The sequence below is a fragment of the Telmatherina bonti genome (genome assembly GCF_933228915.1).
Source record: "Telmatherina bonti genome assembly, chromosome: 3".
Lineage (NCBI taxonomy): Eukaryota > Metazoa > Chordata > Actinopteri > Atheriniformes > Telmatherinidae > Telmatherina > Telmatherina bonti.
In genome coordinates this window covers 30,443,013-30,464,603 of record NC_136621.1, presented here as the reverse complement: position 1 = coordinate 30,464,603, position 21,591 = coordinate 30,443,013, and the positions used below count along the sequence as shown (strand labels likewise).

The 21,591-nt window shown below is 37.3% G+C and overlaps 1 protein-coding gene across 1 annotated transcript in view; it reads left to right on the top strand.

The window, feature by feature from the left end:
- Positions 1 to 21,591, top strand: part of gstcd (glutathione S-transferase, C-terminal domain containing) — a gene marked incomplete at its 3' end in the record, with an annotated part of 52,183 nt that overhangs the window by 17,847 nt on the left and 12,745 nt on the right. The window contains exons 6-8 of the mRNA XM_079263684.1: positions 17,827 to 17,942; positions 18,296 to 18,340; positions 18,722 to 18,850. Coding sequence (XP_079119810.1) covers positions 17,827 to 17,942; positions 18,296 to 18,340; positions 18,722 to 18,850 — 290 coding nt within the window. The remainder of the gene's footprint in view (positions 1 to 17,826; positions 17,943 to 18,295; positions 18,341 to 18,721; positions 18,851 to 21,591) is intronic.

The window sequence follows — 21,591 nt, the reverse complement described above, 5'->3', positions numbered from 1 at the left end:
TTTGAATCCAGTAGAGATGTGATGAGATTTCTAAATCTTCACAGTAGACTTTTTTTTTTTTCCTTCCCATCTGTAGCTTCAAAAGATCGGTAAAAAGGTGTTCTTTTGTTACTATAGTTACATCACTGTGCGAAGTCTGGATTCATCCCACATCTTTGTTTTATGCTTCAGAGAAATGCAGTGCAATTTTTTTTCTTTTAAAAGTATTTAATCTTTTGCCTACAAGCTGTTGTGACCTCCAGATCGGTTGCATGTGGATTCACATACCACCATCACCCCTCGGCTCGCCCCCTCAGCAAGCCTTTAGGAATGCACTTCCCCCAAGTGCTTTTGTTTTCCAGCGGCGGCTTTCCACAAAAGACAAATTTCCATCGTTCTAAAATAAATATAACCTATTTGAAATGATAATGCTTGCAAGCTAATTAAGGAATACCTAAGATTAAAATGGGCTAAGTAGAAGTCAGTGAGCCAGATCCATGGTGAAGGATTGTCTGAATGACAATTTTTCTTTTTAACTCTATTTCTGTTTATGTTTGCACGTATTTACATTTAAATCCCTTCACCCATTTCATGTTTCTGACAATATACAAAGGAGGATTGGTTTAAGACTTGCACAGTGCTTTTCAATATGTTGCTCTGCTTCGTTATAATATCCAATGGACATAGTGGTAGGTGTATGTGAGAATTTTGGGGCAAAATCAGTATCTAAAAGCTCTTAGAAAACATCCAGGGGGACGGTGTCAGACTGATATAAAACAGGAATATTTCATCTTGTTTTCATTTAGATAATTAATCCTTTCCAATAAATATTTCACCTGCTAAGATTTAAAGGGGGGGGGGTAATGGAAAAATGCAATTTCCTTGTGTGCTTCTGTGTATTATAAATAATAAGTGCTAAAAATCCCTGAATTCTGGTTAACAAGGACTTCTGCCTTGTTAACTCAGAATGTGGAGTCTGGATGAATGAAAATGATAATATGACGGAAGGACAAATACTATAAAACTGTTAGACTAAATATGTGTGTGTGCCTTTTCTACTGAGATTTCAAGATTCATGATGTTTTATTATATTTTTATTTTTGCTGTGTTTTTTTTTTTTTTTTTTACTGCCATCTTACAACCATATTATCATCATGATCTGGACAAGTTGCCATGGTGATTTTGCACTGATGAACTGCCAGGCCTCATTGTTTGGAAGCGCTGATCCTCTGCAGGTCCCCTTTCACCCAGTTTTGCTGCCTACATAATGAAATGATTCCTATGATTTTGTTTGACATAATCATATTATAATTTTACAGTTAAAGAAAAAAAATACAGCAGAGCTAAAACTTTTTATTCCACCATCTTCCTCTTTCAGAGTTTTAATAGAAAAATGAACCTCATCCGAGTGTCTGGCCCTCGTTGTTTATAGTAATAGTTTAACATCTGCCATATTGTATGGTCTAGATATGTAGGATGTAGTTACCTTGTTGGTTTGGAAACTGGAAGACTTGATTGTAAGTTGTTTAAAAAGAGTAATAAAAATCCCTCCACAACGTTTAACTGTCTACAATGTTTATTTTTATGTTGATATGTCTAAAATATGTTGTGGTTTTTTCCACTGCCTTTGATGGCTGTGATTTTTTTCTTCGGGCATACCGTCTAGCTGTTGCTGGATTCAGAATAAGTAACGAGCTACATTTGATCAAGGCCATATTTTATGAGTTTTAACCAATGTAATGTAGCATTTTAGATTACATGTTGACAATGCCCTTAAGGCGTAGTAATTGGTCTTTAATTGATTAAAATCAGTGTGAATACAGCAAGGATTTAATGCGTGTATATATATATATATATATATATATATATATATATATATATATATATATATATATATATATATATATGTGTGTATATATATATATATATATATATATATATATATATATATATATATATATATATATATATATATATATATATATATACATATATATATATACATATATATATATATATATATATGTATATATATGTATATATATACACACATTACATGTGCACCGCAGCGGTGGCCCCTTTGCTGCCTGGGAGTTGTGCGGTTGCTGTGGCAGCGGCCCCTATGAGCATGCGGGGGACTTGTTCCTGTTGTGGATGGATCCCTAGTTATTGTTTCCTCACATCAGCACCAAGTCAGAATTTTTTATCACTTACTTAATGTTTTTAGTTGTTTCATTAACCACCGTTCAGTTAAAGAGACAGTATTTAGGGAATGATGTTTTTTGGGGAATGTGGGTGGGTGTGTGAAAAGAGCTTGTGTCTATTATTTTTAAATGCCTTTTTATCCACTGCTTGTTTTAATCCTTATGACTTGATTTTATCTTGTAAATCACTTTGTGTTGCCCGTGGCATGAAAAGTGCTCAAGAAATAAAGTTTGATTTGATTTGATTTGATATATGTATATATGTATGTGTATATACATATATATATATATATATATATATATATATATATATATATATATATATATATATAATAATTTTTTTCTTTTTTACTTGTGGAGTGTGTGTACCAGGACATTCAGCTGAACTGTTACCGTGTGCAGGTGTTTCTTCCTGAGCAGTCTGCACGCTGAATGAAGCTGTGCTGAGAGATGTTTGATGTTTTCTATCTTATTCTCGTATCACCTCAGTCTTAAGAGGAAGTTAGCAGATTGTATCATCCTGTCTGCTTTATAGATACATAATAGTGAGTTAAACATTTACTGAGAACTCAATAGAAGTGACAAGGGTAAATATAAGGCATCTAGTGCAAATGTTTTTCAAAGAATTGCTGTCTGCTTCCAGATCCTATAGAGTATTCTGGTGGGAAGGTTACACTTCCTTCACATAAACAACGTATACACCAAAATCTCTTTTGGATTATTTTTTGGCTGACTAATTTGTTTGTTTGTTCTCTTCCTTGTAGTTGCAGAGGTGAGGTCAAGTTCATGAAAAGTGGGCTGCAAGCGCTTCATTGTATGCTTTTGCTGCAGTGATACAGAACGTTTCTCATCCATGTTACAAAGAAACACCAGAGTCGTGATATTTCCACTGATTCACTTGATGTTCATGTGTAGAAATATCTGCTGTGAGGAAATGGCAAAGAAAACATAGTCTTTTGTCGCATCTCTCTGATTCATTTGACTGCGTGTGTTCTGGAGTGCATGAAGTGAGACTACAGGAGACTCTTTGATTGGCCAAGGATGCAGTGGTTTGATCATGTTGATGAGTTCTGCCTCGAGGAGATGATGGGTCCTGTTTAAATGTGATTATCCCCACAGTGATGTTACTTGATAACATGTACACTTTTAGAAAGCGTCTCCATTTAGTTTAACCTTGTAACACTTTTTGTAGCCGAGACTGAAAACAAACAGCACTGAAGGCGAGTATCTCATTTTTGCTTTTCCTGAGGTAGCTCACTACTGTTCATGTAACATTGATGACAAAAAGTACACTTGAAGACAAGTGCATGCATAGTGTTGAATCATTTTTGTATTTTTTTTTTGGAGAGGGTGTCAGTACTGTACGCTGGCATCTGGTTAATTAATTCCTTTGGGATTGCAGCTCCAAACAGCAAGCTTTGACTCCCAAATCACTCCTCTCATTCTCAATTAACTGAACTCATTAGAGCCTTTAAATTGGAGATTTAAAGATATGCAGTAAACATGAAACCCGGCACAACAGGCAGCTAGCTTTGTTACTTCCAATTATAGGGATAATTGGCACTTTATTCGTACAATTCCAGTTCAAACACACCCAGACTCCCTCGGGTCGGGGTTACAGCAGTTTCTCCAGTTGCGGGAATGTGTGTGCCGGGCCCATTTAAATGCAGAGCCACTGGCTGCCTCTATTAAAGGTCCTTGTAAATGCCATTTCATGAATATTCATTTGCCTCCATAGTTTCGTTTTGTTCAATAATCTCTTCTGGGTCACTGCGGTGTGGGGATGGAGCAGGAAGACAATTTTCCTCACCCTTTCAGTGAGTTTGGATTACACAGTGTTTTCTTCTGCCACTTCATAACATTGGTAATTAATTACTGATTAGTCTATTCTGCCCTGCAGCAGCCAACAAAACTGCATCTCGTCCGTGTATCAAGGCCTTTTAGAGCACAGTTTGATTGGTTGTCTGTTTAAATATGCAATTGTAAAGGTGTGCCGTGCTAATTGTAATAACTCTTCTTCTGGTGAGGCTTTAACGCTCCTTTAGTCTTTGACTTACTTCCTCCAATAATATGATTATGTAATTGCATTTTGAAGTGTAAACACATTGTGCCAAATTTAGTAGAAGTTTATGCTCATGCATACCCCGTTTTGGTGTTAAACTAACATCAGCACACATATTCACTGACAAGCAAGTGTGCTAGTGTGAGTCCTTTTGCTAATTTTGCCGTAAAACAGCCCTATTAAAATCCCCCGAAGTCGACAGAATGCCAGATATGACATCAACAATTACATTTTTACTGCACACTGCGTGTACTTTTTTGTACTTTGGAGTCCACTTGAGACGGTTTTTGTCAGCTTACACAAGAAGCAAGGTGAAGGATTAACGCTATAGAACAGGACATCTGCAGGCAGCAGTGGATCTGAGGTGAAGTGGGCGATAAGAACCCAAATCCATGTCTTGCTGACTAGACTGAGAGACATTATATGCAGGGATATTTTTATAAAGTGAGTGAAATAATCAGTTTGACCCATTTTAGCTGTTAAATGAGAAACCATCCAGGTTTTTGTCTCATGTTCAGTAAAGCACATCTATGCAAATAACTATACTAACAAAGAACAGCTTCTCTGATTTCAGACTACTACATTGTATATTTTACCACATAAATAAAAATCTAGATGTTAGATTTGGATAAATTCTGTAAAAGAAAATAGTCTATAGTTAATATAGATGGAAAAACCTTTGTTACTATGGAGATGTTCAAGTCACAAAAATATAATCAACAGAAATGACAGGGCTGCCATCTGAAAATATACAGCTGCATCATGATACAATAGCTGGCTGAAAAGAACTGATTTTACCACTTCAACAATTAAATAAGATCTCATTTTAACAAAAGTGTTTTAATACCAGTGGTTCATTAAAGTAGCATGATGCAGTTTCTTAGCCTTAATACCATCAGATGACTACAGGCTAGAGAGCCCTCGGAGGACTGGTAGGATGCAAGATGGATGTTGGATTAACTGGTGTTAGGATGCGCCTCGCTGAGAAAATTTGCCACTTTCATAGCGCTTCTTTAATAGAATCTCTGATGATACGAGAGCTGCTGCGTAAATGGACATCTAATGTTTTTCTTCAGGCTTTTTTGTGCTTGTCTGTCTTTTAACATGGGTACAGTTGCTAAGAAGACGTAACACGGAAACTTCACATGTTTGGTAGGGGGTGTTTTTTTTTTCTCAGTATTCTGTACCTGTAACTTCCTGCTGAAGGAGGAAATATTGTGCAACTGTGCTTTAGCTCCATTAACATCGGAAACATAGGAAAACATTTCATCCATCCAACCAGCTGACGTGTTTACATGGATGCCAGAAAAAACAATCCGATCACTTTTATTTACATGATGGACAGATTTAATTAATACGATCAGAATGCCTTTGACAGTGTGAAAACAGAAGAAAAAAGGGGTTTATTATTCTTTTTTAACCTTTTGAGCAAGTGTTGGTTAGCTTGTTACTGACAAATACAGGAAGGGGATGGAGCGGCACCACGTTGAGAAGCAGGGTCTGCAGTAACTACTGGGAGGAAGAAGCACTGTGGCGAGCAGAGAATAGTGACGTGGAGGTACCTCTAGATGTAGTAATAATCCTAATAGTAATAGTAACAGCAGTAATAGTTCATTGACAATGTTTAAAAGTTTTCATTAATCACATTATTTAAGTATTTAAAAATATGCTAAAAAATAGGTTATTTTTAAAAATATTTTTTAAAAAAACCTTTCCAGTATGTCAAACCATTAAAAAAAATAAGAAGAAATGAACCATTATTATTGAATTCCTGTGAAACTTACTGGTAAAAATCATATTTGGTGAATAGACGTGATGAATTGTCTTTGTGTATAAATCAGATATCCTGTGTTAAGTATTACAACAGCTTAAGAAGTGACGAGCACGTTCATCTTTACAGTTTGAATCTTTTTATGCTTGTTGTGTCTTAAGAAGCTGCACCTGTGCAGTTAGTAACATTAGGTTTGCTCCTTTTTTTTGCCTCTGGTCTCATTTGTGCTGCGCTTAGTCGACCTCATTTTTCATTATTAGAAGATGCGCCAAAGAACCGGTCATTTCCATCTTCCGCAGGGTGAAATGATACTTTTTAGACTGGCTCATTATTGTTATTACCGAAAGTGTTCTGTTGCACCGTTTGCATATATGATGGTCAAGTACCAGTCTTTTAAAGACACGTGTTGTAAACTGTGACTGGTTACTTACTTTTTATTTCCTCTGAGAGTTTTCTGTGCTGAATGAAATGAAACTTTTTTTTCCTTTCCATTATTTATGCTTTCAAAACACCAACAAAGCGAAGCAAGGCACCCTGCATGGTCGGTACGTGGTAACACCCCTTTGGCAAGTATCGCAGCTTGGAACTGTCCTTTGTTGCCAGATTATAGGCTTTATTTGGACATTTTCACCCTTTCTTCTTGTAAAAGCTTAAGAGTTCTTTGAAATTCTTTATCTAGCTTGTGCTTCTCTTTGAAAGTCCACCCACTGATATTAAATGATGTTTAGGACGGAGACTGTGACATTCTCTACAAAACATTTCAGCTCTCAGCTCTTCAGCTCGTCTTTTGTGAATTTTGAAGTGTGTTTAGGATCATTTTCCTACTACGGAGGTCATCATATGGTGTGGTATTGTTTCGCCAATGCTTCCCTCTTCACTGAGATGTTTATGTGGTCTGAACAACATCCATGCCGGGGGATGTTTTGTTCATGAGGTGAGATGTTCTTTTCATCAGTTTTTCTTTTACCTTCATGAATTCATTGGACTTATTTTCAGAATGCATGAGGCTTGTTAGACAACGATGCTACATTTTGTGGGTAGGAGACAGTGCACTCGCCAGAATGGACAAAATCCTTCAGGTTTGTAACAAAGAAACGTGTATTTAAAAGTGTCACTTTGTGAGGGTTCTTTTTCTTTTTAGCTTTCAACATTTCTACCACTGCTCCTGTGAACTGCTGTTTCTTAACTGCATAATTAGACTATCATCTTGAACAGGCAATAAAAAGCAGCAGTCAGGACCAAACTAATACATTAAGGGATATTTCCATAAAGAATATGCTGGTGCTTATGGAAAAGTGCAAATGAGGATGAAATGGTTGCGTATGGACTTATTCTTACTCTGATTCACAAACGTAAAGCCAGAGATGCGGTGGAAAATCAGAGACAGTTTCATTTTGTTTTTTTATATCTACATCAATGACTTAATAATATGTTGATAAACGTACAGTGCAATAACTCATTGGTTAGTTAGTTTATCTGGTAAGTCCTTAGTTTGGGAGCCAGACTGGACTTTTCCGGAACTGTCTGCACTAAAACTTCTCTAAGTTTGTTTGTTTCACTTTATCAGAGTTTACTTTTGCATTGATGACAGTATTACATCGTTCTATGATTTGCTAAAGGTAAAGAATTACAGCTGCATCATTCTAAAGAGTGATTCTTATTCCTCTTGAGAGTTGTTTTTCTTTAGGCCGGACTGAAGCCTTTTTTGTTTTTGCATTGTGCCATCTTTAATCATTTTAATCTTCACTGGTAACACATTTACTGATGTTTACAGATCTCAACTACGCTCTTTTCTACGCTCCAGAAGTATTCAAATGGGCCCTGTGGGTATAGAGATATACTTACTTTATCAAAGGGATGCAATATTTTCACAGACACCTTTAAAATATGCTAAACTACGTTTTTTCCTCCTCAAAGCAGTCATGTATGCTTCATGTATTGTGTTTCTTTCTCGAGTTTTTCAGTTGATACCTCCTTTCATAACTTTTTTTTGCCCCAGTAAGCCCGAATTTACCATCACAGAAACATTTTCTATTCTTATCATTACATGCGTCATCTTTATATTTACTCCTCCAAAAAGTAAACAAAATCAGCATCGTGGAATTCTGCATCTTGTCAGCAGAGACACAAAGAAAGGCCCAACACTATCTTATGATGTGTAGTAGAGATGATGAACTCTAATAGATGATGTGTCATATTTGGTTACAGTTTAAGTGGTGAGACATGCTCCTCGTGCAGGAGAGACCTCCACCCCCCCGGTACCCACATGTAATTTGGCTCAAAGCAAGGTTATGTATGAGTTTTGGCATGTGTGTCTTGGTTGTGGAGTGGATTTTTCCCTCATGTGTTTAACACCCACATGGTGTCAGCTTACTATGATATAAGGGTGTGTTATCAATTGTTTTGTCTCTTTCTGAGTCTGCAGAGCATTTTAACAATGAACTTGTTGAGTGATCACTAAGAAATATGAGTCATCGGATGTGCAGGAGCCACCAAGGCCTCGTGTCTTAATGATTCTATGTGCTTTCAATGCAATTATGCATCTGTTGAAACATAAACAACAAATAGTATCCTTTATTTGATGAGCATAATAAGTTATCTATATATTTTTATAGGGGCTGGTAACAGAGTGTGCTGAGTTGAACGGTAGTGTATAGTTGGTGTTTTATTATGCAGGTGGCTCAGTGAGACAGAATAATGATTCATTTAAATTCTGGTCTAATTATCCAAAGGGCATGTGTAGTGTTTGTGGCCAACCTGCGGTCCCTTGACTCTCGGTCCACTTTCCTTTATAATGTATGCCAAGAGATTTGCAAACATAATGAGGGAATAGATATCTATTGAGGCAAATTTATGTTCTCTATCAGAAACATAAATTGTGTTTGGTAGCATTGGAGAATGCTGGAGCTAATGGTGATGTTCATCTGTGAAAACTGTGAAAACTCCTTCCTCAAGCTCAAGGAGTCGACTTCTACGAGCTTGTGGAGTCAAAAGGGGAATCCAGTTATATCTCCCAATGGCAAAAACACCGACTTTGACAAAGTTTCTGAAAGAAAACCAGGGACAGCAGGGGTGCCTGGCATGAGGCCAGGTTGCCTTTGTTTGCATTTGAGTTAGCTCGGTAATGTAAGAGTCTAAAAGCCCCATGAGCTGGTAGATTGAACAAAAGTGGCAGGCCAAAAGACATTTACACAACCCTCACTGATGCCAGCATCAGGCCACTTAACTCCCTCACTCTGACACCTCTGGCAGACAACAGAGAGCTCAGTGTGTGCACTGAATAAAGCAAACTGTGTGGTTTAAAAGAGCAACTGTGTTTTTTTTGTTTTTTTTTGCAGGATACACAGCATATTTAACAGGTGCATGCAAATCATTCTTTCACAGCAAATCATCAAAATCTAAAGTAAAGTACTAATTTATTCTATCTATCTATCTATCTATCTATCTATCTATCTATCTATCTATCTATCTATCTATCTATCTATCTATCTATCTATCTCTCTCTCTCTCTCTCTCTCTCTCTCTCTCTCTATCTATCTATCTATCTATCTGTTTATCTGTCTATCTGTCTATATCTATATCTATATATATATATATATATATATATATATATATATATATATATATAGATATAGATATAGATATATATGTATTAGGTCAGGCCAAAAATCTTATCGCAGTCATTTTCCCCATTTTGATTAATAGATATCGTTCATATTTTATTATTCATGATATATCATTTATTAATGATGCCAATTTAAAAAGATTTCCATGATAACCTGGCACCTGAAGAAACCAACAGATTCACTAGCTGAACTTAGCTTGTCAACATTAGAGTATTAACATAAAATTATTAAATAAAGAACAATCCTGCTAACATGTAATTAGATACTTGTAGAGGAGGAAGGTAGGTACTGCACCCTAAACCAAAGGGGGACATTAAGCAACAGTTGCTGGACTTAATGTCCATCTGTTGTCAATTTTTAAGTCGCCAAACTTCCAAACTACCGACCTCGTGTGTCTTGTTTAATCTCCACTTTCATTGGTTTTATATGTTAATACGACACCTTATGTATCACTGTTATGCTGCTCAGTTCTGCCAATTTTTTTTTTTTTTTTTTCTCGTTTGGCACCCTCCTCTGTCCACCCCACCTCCACACACTCACCCCTGCACTAATTAGGCTAACACTGCTAGCGCTCACAGAGACACATTTCATCCTTGTCCTGACTGACAGGCGTCTGTCACCTTTCGGCTGTATGACACAGCATATCGAGGAAAAAAATTACCACAGTTTATTATTATTAAATTACTTTTTATCATAATTTCCTTTTGTCATCGTTTTATTGCCCAGCCCATAAAATGATGACTAATTATAAAAAATCTGGACATGACCATCTGGTCAGCATAGCAGAAATAATTAAATTTAAGAAATATCAGGTTGATTAATGATCAGAAAATGTAAACTCCATTATGCGTTTACAGCTGGGACATGATTTAATGTCATGTTTCTTGTTCGTACCTTTGAATTAGGTCATTTGCTCAGCACCTGAACTGAGCTGTAAATGTGCTGCTTAGGATCAGAGCAGTTAATTCATTTGAAGTTTTTTTTTCTTTTCTTCACTAATCCCCATGGGTCTCTGTTTTTCACCGCCGTTGGAAAAAAAATCTTCATTGACTGGCCAGATATACTCCAAACTTGCCCCAAACCTGTAATGCACAGAAGTGTAAGTTATTTTCCCATGTCTTCTCTTTTTTTTCTTTTTTTATGCAATATCCACTTCAGACGTTGCATTGATTACAACTCCAGACTCACACCGTGAGTCAACATTTAGCCTACACGGCAGCCAAAACAAGAGAGATTGTTTGCTTGGCAATGTTGAAATATCACAAGTTCAGCCTCATTCCAAAAAATACAACATTGTCTTGAAAAATGTTGAAATAAAACAGAAGTTAAAGTTTTGCTAAGCCTCATGGATTTGCTTTTGTCTGTCTTTCAGCGAGTTTGGAAGGCGTGTTTTACATGCGCCAGAAAAGGCAGAAGTTGGATGTATTCAGCAGTGCAAAACTGACATCTCAGTTTAGTCTTATGTTCATTTTGAAACATAGGTGCAAACTGGATCTGTACCTTGAACATGTGAGCGGGGAGTGTTGGGAGCTCTGTAATTATCCAGCCTTCTCCTTGCGGCTGTGTCAGGTCATGTTTTGACAGACATTCCAAAGCTGCTGAAGGATGCACAGTGAAGAGTTTGTTCCTCATGTGTTTGTCTTCATTACCTTACATTTTTCCTCTCATCACAGTCTCAAATATGTTGAAAAGATTTAGTGACTTGCATGTTAAAAGAAACACTTTTTTCCCCTGACATTGTGACAACAGTTTAATCTTTCACTGTTGAAAACATTTTTTGACATGCAAGCCTCCCCAACAAGAATCTGCTGCTCCTCAGACCTCTCTGAATGCCTCACAGTGTCATATCTTGTATGGTCTTTCAGCTATCAAGTTGGTCTGATATCATTTTTTTATTGATGTGCAAGAACTATATTTACTAAATTCATATTTAGTTATAGTTTGGGTGGCATATGAGCTATAAAGAAACCCAATGGATATTGGTGCACTTCAAAACTGCAAAATACCATCTGCTGCTGGCTTTGCCAGGGAACTCCACTCTCTGAGTGCTCCTTTGGTTTATATTGCAAGTGGCACTTTGACCAGAGGGATTATACTACAAAGTGAAAGTAATGGCTTTGCATGGTGTGTTGAATGAACCATTTTTACTACTGTTGATGAAGATATACCCTGCTTAAGGTGTTGTGTTCAGAGTTTCAGATTTAGATTGACTGTTGAAAGCCCGGCCATTTGATTAACTCTGTTCCTGATGATGAGCAATGTAGATGCTCAAGGAGGGAATACATTATATTTCTGTATACAAGTATATTCAATGTGTTTATAAAATGTAGCATTAAAGGGACAGAGAGTGTATCATTTTACAAGAAAGGTTTTAATTTGGTAGCCGTTTGCCCACCTGTTAACCCTGACTTGTTTAATGTTTGGCAGAAGTAATATAGAACTGCTGCAAGATTCAGGTGTTTTGAGTGTGTTTGATATCTGCTTTATCTTCATAAGTACATTTAAAGACAAGATTCAAGTTGCTCTTATGGCTAACTGCTCTGAGCAGCAGCATAAGCAGGTTCCCCGCCGTTTGCCTTCGATTGTAGCTTTCTTGGAAGCTTTCTTGGTAGCTTTCAGCAGTTCTTCCCAATGCACGATAAATAGTTGTACACCCCCACACTGCAGTTTCCTCAGATATGGTTTCCCCAGTGTTTCTATGTTGAAGATCTAGGCAGTCTGACGTAGCCCTTTTCTGCAGATTCAAAGCAGAAGTCCGGTCATAGTGGTGGTTTAACTATTAAAAATAGGTTGAATGAGACTTTAGATGTTTATTGCAAGGGTGTCTTTAGGGGCCATCAGTTTATAATGTTTCCCTGCTTCAACTCAACTTACTTGAAGGAATCCAACAGCCTATGAAGTTCTGCACAGTGACTCAATAATTTGAGTCAAGTGTGTTGGAGTAGGGTGACATAAAAAACCTGCAGGATTGTGGCCCTTAACAGCCAGAGCTTGACATTCCTGGTCTACTATGTGAAAAATAATTATAAATGAGTATGAATATAAATATGTAAACAATGCATTAAACTCTGCTCTCCTGGAAGTGCATAGCTTTGCACCTCAGCTGAAGATGAACCGGTCACCATTCCGTGTGCATTTTAATTTTCGGGCTGCAAGATGCTACTTTTTTTTTTTAACACGATTTGAATCCTGCAACTTTTACAATGATACGGCTAACAAGTCATTTTGTGCTTCCCGCACACACCCTCAACATGGAAAACACAAAGAAATGCATATGAAGCAGCCTTTAGGTTAAAGGTGATCGTTGTGGCTGTTGAAAGAAATGGCGCTCGGTGAAGGTGCGACATACGTTGAGGTGCAGTACATTACAAGGTGCACGCTATAGCCCAGAAATGATGGTATATTGAGATGAATATAGTCAGTATGACAGCATAAAAGTTACTTAAATGGCATGTATTAGATTATTACGTCATTATTTATTTATCATGGTTTATTGTAATTTGACACGAAAAGCTGCACCAGTTTTCTACTTATTTACTTTCAACAAATTAAATTCAACACTAAATGAATCAATAGTTTGGTGATAAAATCAACAAACTATTGATGTTATATTTGATTAAGATTTATTTGAAGAGTAATTCAAGTAATCACCCTGTTTGTTGTAAGATCAGACAAGAACTTTCCGATAGGGGCGTGTCTGTCATAAACATATCTGCAGCCATTTCTCACTTCACAAATCATCTCCTCTGTGGCATTAAAGCCTGTAACACCAGCTAGCAGATTTTCTTTTCTTTTCTTTTTTTTTTAAACATGTTTTTGCAATTCTGGTGCATTATACTCGAGAAACTTTGCAGAAATGCTTATTTCAAGGGTTACTAATACTTAATAACAAGCAAGGAGTATGTGTTCTGCAGACAAAAGCCTTGAAGAAGGCGGGAACTGTTTATATCACATCAGAATTTTTCAGATGTGTCCGAATTTCCAGAAAACCACGTCAAGCTTTATATTTATACTTTGTCATTTATTGAGTCAGCATATACGTAACGAATATACCTATAATGATTTGTGGCTTACATTTAATGATATAAGTCATGGCTACATTTCATTTTGAGAACAGTTTGTCCCCTGAAGAATGGAAGATATGGGAGACTTCATATCCTCTTGTGCCAGAGCTGCATCTCAACATTCCAATCTGTGAGATGGACGTGTTTGATAAGCCCACAGGCAGCTCTGCAGCGTCAGGGCGGGGGAAAGAGGAGACGGTGGCTCACTGCCAGCTGCAGCAACAGCACTGCTAGGCACCTTTTAGTAAAGGGCACAATGGGCTAATGGGTCCTCAGTCTCCTCCAACGATGCTGCCACAGCATGTTTTCTCCTTGAGTTTCTGGAGCTCTCAGTCTGAGTCAAAACATGCATCCCTGATACAAACACTGTTCCAGCTAGGGCTGAGATGGCAGAATAACTCTGTTTACCTTCCCAGAAAATCCACCAGCATCAATTCTTTAATCGTTTGACTCATGTCAGGCTGCAGAAGTCATATGCAAGTCTTTCAGGTGAAGACACCTGATCCCCGTCACTTACCAACCAGAATGTGCTGCTGGTCAGGACAAACCATTCGGCCTTTTGATCTTTGCCAATTTACAGTGCCAGTCAAAAGTTTGGACGCACCTTCCCATTAAATTCAATGGAATAACAATAAATATGTTTTTTTATTTTTTTTTATTTATACTTCTTGGTGAAGCTACTGCTGACTTGTTAAGAGCTGTGAAAAGGGAAAAAAAGTTAATGCTGTGCCATGTTGGCATGATGGTTCACATAACAGTTAATCAAAGATTTGTGTTCTGGCTGTTCTGTTCTGTAAAATGTGGAATATCAGTGAACTTACTGGCACAAGTGGGAAACTACATTTTGGAAGTTGCACTGTGGTTGAGATATTCATGATATGGAGATGAACCTCAACATGCATATTCATGCAGTCTGTTGCACTTATGAGATGTCCGTCTGTTTTTCAGACCATTGTTAGCGAAACATCCTACATATTGCAAGGAGTTTTTCACAGATTAAATATCTTTCCCCATGAGAGTTGATTTTATTTTTATCCCCTCCCCCTTTTGGAGTGGTATTTCTATAAATGCTTCCTAACGCTGTTCAATAGCTACCTGTCAGCAGCTCTTCTTGGCAGTGGATTATCTGGGCAGGGCTGGGTGACAGGTGCAGACATATTTATGGCTGCTATTTTCAGTTTATGAATAAAATGAACTGAACGGCAGAAGGAAGGGAAAAAAATGGAAAAAGATTCTCAACTAATAGAAATGTGTCTGTTTTAGCCTATCGAGCTTTTTCAGACAGTGACTCCATTTATCATTAATTAGGCTTTTGTGAGTTTCCCCATCATTGCTTATTATCTCAATTCTGTTCATGGTGTAATTTCGCGCAGTGGGTACGGAGAACATCTCTTTACAAGTGAGCCAGATGTGATGCCCTTTGTGTAGAAATGTGCTTCCATATTTGATCCAAGGGCAATGCCAGGTGCAGAAGAGACAGAACAGCTGCATCAGATTAATGTTGTATTTGAAGGTTAACAAGGTGAAGTGTGACGTGCAGCAGTTACCTTTAGCAGAATAAGCTGAACTGCTGCTGCTCCTGATCATCTTTTGTTTCCTGATCTCAAAGCCACCATCTAAACTGTTTTACCCTTCACTGTGTCCTTGATGTTCAAACCAATTGTTTGTGTCCCAGAAACCTTGGAGGCATTCTAAGCAGGTTGGCGTGTGTGTCCAGTGGGTCCGGTGATTAATGTTAGTTATTTTGGAGACACAAGCATCACTGGAGTTATGCCATGAGGTGTTTTACTCCACAAGGAAATGTGTCATTATTGCATAGATTTTATGGATCTATGTCTGCAACTGCTGGTTTTTACTCTGTTGCTGTGGAGGTTGATAAACGTATAAATAATGTGCATTATCCCTGGAGGATATATCTCAAGAATATTTCTTATAATTGTTTAATTCTTATCTTTATCAATATAATTGTTTTTGTTATATTTTCTGGGAAAATCTTAGAAAGAGCTCTTTACGGATCATTAATAGAAAAAACAAAAAAATATTTACATAATCACCCTGAGCATTTACATATTTACATAATCACAAATTTACTATTTTGATTTGGCATTCATTCCATAGCTCAGGTTTTCTTCTTCTTTTTTTTTTGTTCCAAACTTTTGTTTTTTGTGACAACAATCCTATTGCCTGCCCACAATGTTCCATTTCATGATCACAGACTAGAACAGTCTCTTTGACCCATGTTTCATGTGTTTAAATGTCATTATTAGCTCTATAATTAAATAAAAATGCTTTTAAATTAGTCAGTGACTGAATTGTCTCTCGAGTTGCTGCGCAGTAAAATGGAAAACAGAGTTGATGTCTGTCACTGCTACATTGTGAACTCAAACCAAACCCAGCTAACCTGAACAGTGTCATGACCACACTGTGCTTGACAGATGCAAAGAATGAACCTTAAAAAAGGTAACTGAAAAACATAATCCAGGATTTACCTCACATTTAGTTGACAATTGACAACTTTTGGAAGACGTATTGGTAATCTCACCAGTGACAGACCCTCAACAGCTTAAAGGTGCAGCTTAAAAGTTCAACATTTTCCACAGGAGTTATTCAACTTTTTAAAATGATTATTGAAATACACGTAAAGTTTGATTCCTTTCCGCATAGTATCTTTAAATAGTAAATTCTTTTTGATGGCTTATAGCTTTTGAGCTACTCAAACCAGATGCGTCAGCTAATACTAAAATAGTTCTCAGGCAATATTTTGGAGCATTTCTGTGCGCGTCAACATGTCTGCTGGTGTGTGTTTGTCTTTTCTGCCGACATGCATGCTGTTTTCTGCTCTATCCTTGCTATTACTAATATTTACACACCTGTATGCACTTCATGTATTAACGCCAGCAGCCTCGTCTGCTGTTTCCCAAATGTCACAAAGAAAACGCAGTAACTTTCATAGGATAGTTCCTGCATTGTGCACTGCCTCCTGTATGATCTGGACAGCTGTTTCCAGCATAAATCCTTCCTCGCTGCTTCCTGCTGTGAAGTCCTTGTGTGAACAGCAACTGCAGAAAAAGTACAGACCAAATTTCTCCTGGAAGCGTGTGTGTGAGTGTGTGAGAGAGTGACTTGGATGTGCATAAGGGCCATTAAAAGCTTCTTAAACAAGGCTTGACTGGAGCCATGGACACAAAAGTGACTGAGCCCAAGTAAATTATTCATCTGAATGAACAGCAGACCTTATTGCTGTACTGTGTTAAAATCTATCTGTGTATTATGTTTTTTTTTTGGCGTGCTAAGCCGGTAATTGACATCAGCTCAGTGGCTACTCGGCATGAGAGGCGAAATTTTAAAATCTCTTCTTACATTTCTGCTTTCCAGTTGCCTCACATAAAGCAGTGTGTGCATAAAAGTAATGGAGTAATTTTTTATTTATTTATTTATTCATTATATTCCATCTGTGTGAATATAAGCCTGTGACTCAGGGGTAAACAAAAACGTCATCAGTCCAGATTTATGAACCAAAAATTTCTCTGCTCTGCATGCCAACGCTTCACTACATGGAGCGCCAGAGGCTGCAATGCGCTTAAAGCTAATGGAGTACATACTGCCACAGCAACAGTGGAAAGTTCTGTCACAAACGAGGATATACTTGCTTTTGGCTCAGGCACCCAGTTTTTTTTTTTTTTTTCTTTTAATGAGAGCTTGTTTCCACCCCCTCACTTGCAATTGGCTAGGCTCACACTGATGAGAGAGCAGAGGCCTTTTCATCTTTGTGCTATAACCATTACATGAAATGACTGGTCATAAATTATGATCTGAGGAAAAGGGGGTCTCTGACAGATAAGGTAAGGAAAGACATCAGACTGATGTGTAGTTTGGACTTTTTGAGTTAAATCTTATATGTTGTTGTGTGAATTTTAACTGGAGCAAAACAAGCAACAAAAAAAAAAAGTACCATTTTAATATCCTAACAAAAATAAGATGGTTTTTCTTTCCTGGCGATTTCCTGATTTTATTCCTTAAGTAAATTTTCTGACTTGGCTCTAAAATCCTGTTGTTTCCCAAATGACACACAAATGCATTAAGATTTTTTTTTTCCTTTTCCTTTTTCTTCTCTTGGCAGGCAAAATGTCAAATATCCGAGCAGTCAGGAAGATGCAACAGCTGAATAACTTGGTTGCCATGGTTACAGAGCTAGCCAGGCCAGGAAGCACAGTTGTGGATTTCTGCAGCGGAACGGTACTGATATTCATCCATCAGTCCAGCATTGCATTTGCCATTATTGCTTCATCTGACCATGCTGCTATTAGATGGCTGCTCTCTTAGCAACCAACTCAAAACGAACAAGTCCTCGTAGTTTCTCTCATTTTTCTTTCCCACTTAAATGCATTTTGCTGTTGGCCTTTGCACTCAGATGGACTTGTTACGCAAACAAATATGCCCTCTTAGAGCAGCACATTGCCGCGTGTTTAAAAGACCCATTGAAAGCCCAGCACTAATCACGACTCTGTTGATGCTCTTTTCATGTGTGTTACGGACTTGTTGATGTTTTTTTTTATTTCCTTTTATGTTTTCTTTGTACCGTCTCTCAGGGCCACGTTGGGATTGTTTTGGCTCACACACTCCCAGATTGCCAGGTAATGTGTGCTCTTGGGGGTTGGGGTTAGGGATGAGGGATTTCAGATGAAATTAATAAAGCTATTGTCTTCCATTTTTAAGACTTGCGTAATTTTTTTTTTTTTTCCCATTTTGTTGCATTTTACAGGCTTAAACACGTTGAGTGTAAATGAAAGAAATAATTATCAAATATTTAATAAGCATTAACTGTTCATCTGTTCTACATGACTTGTCATTTGTTTAAAAGTTGGCTCATTGTCATACTTCTTTAATAATATGGCTGTTTAATCATATGCAATGATGAACATTGGTGCTCATTGTAGGTATTAAAAGCTGCAAGGTTTTTCATTTTTTTACTCATAGTTTTTAATCTATTTTTTTTATTTTATTTTTTATTCAAGATCATCCTCATAGAGAACAAAGAGGAGTCCTTGGTCAGGGCCCAGAGTCGCAGTGCTGAGCTGGGTCTAAAAAACATTGGCTTCATTCAGGCCAATTTGAATTATTTCACTGGACCATTTCATGTTGGGGTGAGTAGAACAAGAGACAGTCATGGAAAACATGCCTGTCGCATTTTCTGCTTGTTTTGGAGACTCTGTAAACGATGCTGTAACAGTTCCATGTGACTTAACCATCAAAGGTGTAACTAAACTATGAATGGAATCTGAAAGTTAATGTAACCTAAAACTCTAACCCAATGGCAAAATGCCTGCACACACACATATAAATACACAGCCTCAGGATAAAGGCAACATATGCCTGATACTTTGACATGTTAGAAATAACAAATAGCTGAAATAAAAATGGATGGTTTTGTCTTGGGGCTTGTGTTTGCTTTCATTTTGCCTTTGGGTGTCTACCAATGGAATTGTGTTGGTTTGGCACAATGGGACTTTGGCACTATAACTGTTGTCACATTATTTTCATATCATTTCAGCTTTATTTGCACGGTGCCACTGCACAACAGTGTCATCTTAGGTAACTTTACAGATTCATTAATTCCAGCCAGTAAAGAAAAACCATCAGATTAATATTGACTTTGATCTAATCCCCATCCTGAGCATACTCAAGTCAACAATGTATAGAACATAATCCTATTCTCAATATTTGGTTTTACTTTCATTCATAATTAAACTAAAACTAAAAGCTTCAATCGAATATATTGAGGTAAATATTAAGGCAGAATTGCAGACAATATTCCTGTCCTTTGTTTTATTAGCATAGAATAGTTGATGTCCAGATATGCAGTGGTGTCCCCTCAATGTTCCTCCACAGACCATACAGTGGCTCAGAAGGGTCAAGCCCAACATTTTATAGAGGGCCTTGTCAAATTTATCCAGATCCTTTAAAGTTTAGGATATGGTGAGATGTGTTCAGTTTGTTGCATTTTGCAATGTGATGAGGTAAACAGTCAGCAAAACTCCAACTCTCACATTCAACTTTATTTATATAGCACATTTAAAACAGTCCCTGCTGACCAAAGTGCATCACAAAACAGAAAATACAGATACATTATTACAAGTATGATAAAAGTAGAAAAATAAAACTTAGGACGATTAAACGATAAAACCAACCAAAAAGACGGCAATTAAATAAAATACAAGTAAAAATTGTAAAATGACAAAATGCAAAACAGTATGAAGCCAAGGTGTACCCTAAAAGTTTTTTTAAGTGATTAAAGGCCAAGGAAACAATATAAGTTTTCAGTCTGGACTTGAATTGGCCCACAGACTGAGAGGACCTTACAGACAGGTATTTCCCAACTCACAAACATTCCCTTCACATCCTAAAATATTAACATTTTCTGTTATCAAATACATTTCAAAAAACATAAACATTTTATTTACAAAATGAAAATAGAAGCCTGAAACATTTACACACAATCCCAGATGAATACCACCCCACCTCCATACACATATCTCACGGTCACTCTTACAGAACCTTTAAGTGGCATTCCGGCCCACATGAAAGCATTTCACTATAACCTTCACCTCTTACTGTACATCCCTACATGTACAGACAAAAATATTTACCACCATGAACAATTTCAGTCCTACTGTCTTTCACAGGCTGCTCCCCATCCATCCTGTGTTTAATGTAGCGTTGTTCGGTAAATACCATTAATTAATCAAGACCTCATAAGTGCAAATTTGCATATTTGGCGTCCAAAACGTGCCCTGTGTTGTTACCACCTGATATCCACCCATCCTACACCCTGGTCCTTTAGGTAAATGGAAGTATTGCCTGTCTCTCTTCATAAACACCTAAGGGGGGGGGGTGTTTCAGAACAGTAAACTTTTTTGTCCGTGAGATCACAGAATACATTTAAAAAAATGTAATCTTTTATGTCTTTCTACAACCTTCTGTGTGCATTTAAAGTTTATGGAATCTTGTCATAATAATGAGAAATAAATATGCATAATTAACACTGCATAAACAATGTGCGACATCCTATTCCGCCGTGATCACAGATTCATCGCAACATGTCGTAAGTGTTTTTATATATTAGAAGAGCAGCAACACACACACAGTCATTTGTCACTCCATTTTTATTTTAAAGAAACTGCAAACAGCAGCATGTAATTATTTTAATGAAGATGGCTTTTCGTGTATTGAAGTGAAGCTTTTAATCAGAACCCTTTTAGTGCCCTTCACTTCCCACTAACAGTGCGTCACTGGTGTCTCTTTGATCTCTGGAAAGCCAAAAGACCATTTTTCCCAGAGATGCACTCATAATGGTAATGTCAGGGTTAAAGGTTCCCTTTAGGGAGGAATGTAAAATCTTAATTTGTGCATGTTTTGCCTGCAAGTATCCTCCATCCAGGGATACATTTGCTATGTGCTCCTCCTTGAATGTTATCCATGGGAGACATGTTTGGAAATTTCTGCTAAGTGCTTGTGATGAAATCAAACAGGATTTTCAGCCATTTTAATTTAGTTTCTTTGTGCATGTTAAGCTCCAATGATATTTCTTAGTATATGTATTTATTTTGCATACAACTAGCTGTGAAAACAGAAAAAAGCCACATCCCAACACTTCAGCATTGAGTGGCTTTCAATAACTATTGTCAGTTCTGTTTGTGACGCCCACCTTCGTCTCCAGACGGCTCTCGACTCTACAAAGTGACAATTACTTCTAATCCATAGCAAATAACTCCTAATCCATCCATGTTGAAATCTGCATACAAAACATGAAACCAGTCATTGAAATCTTTTCCTCTTACCTCATGTTGACTTTCTAAACCTCCTTTTCTGTACAGATCTTATTGGG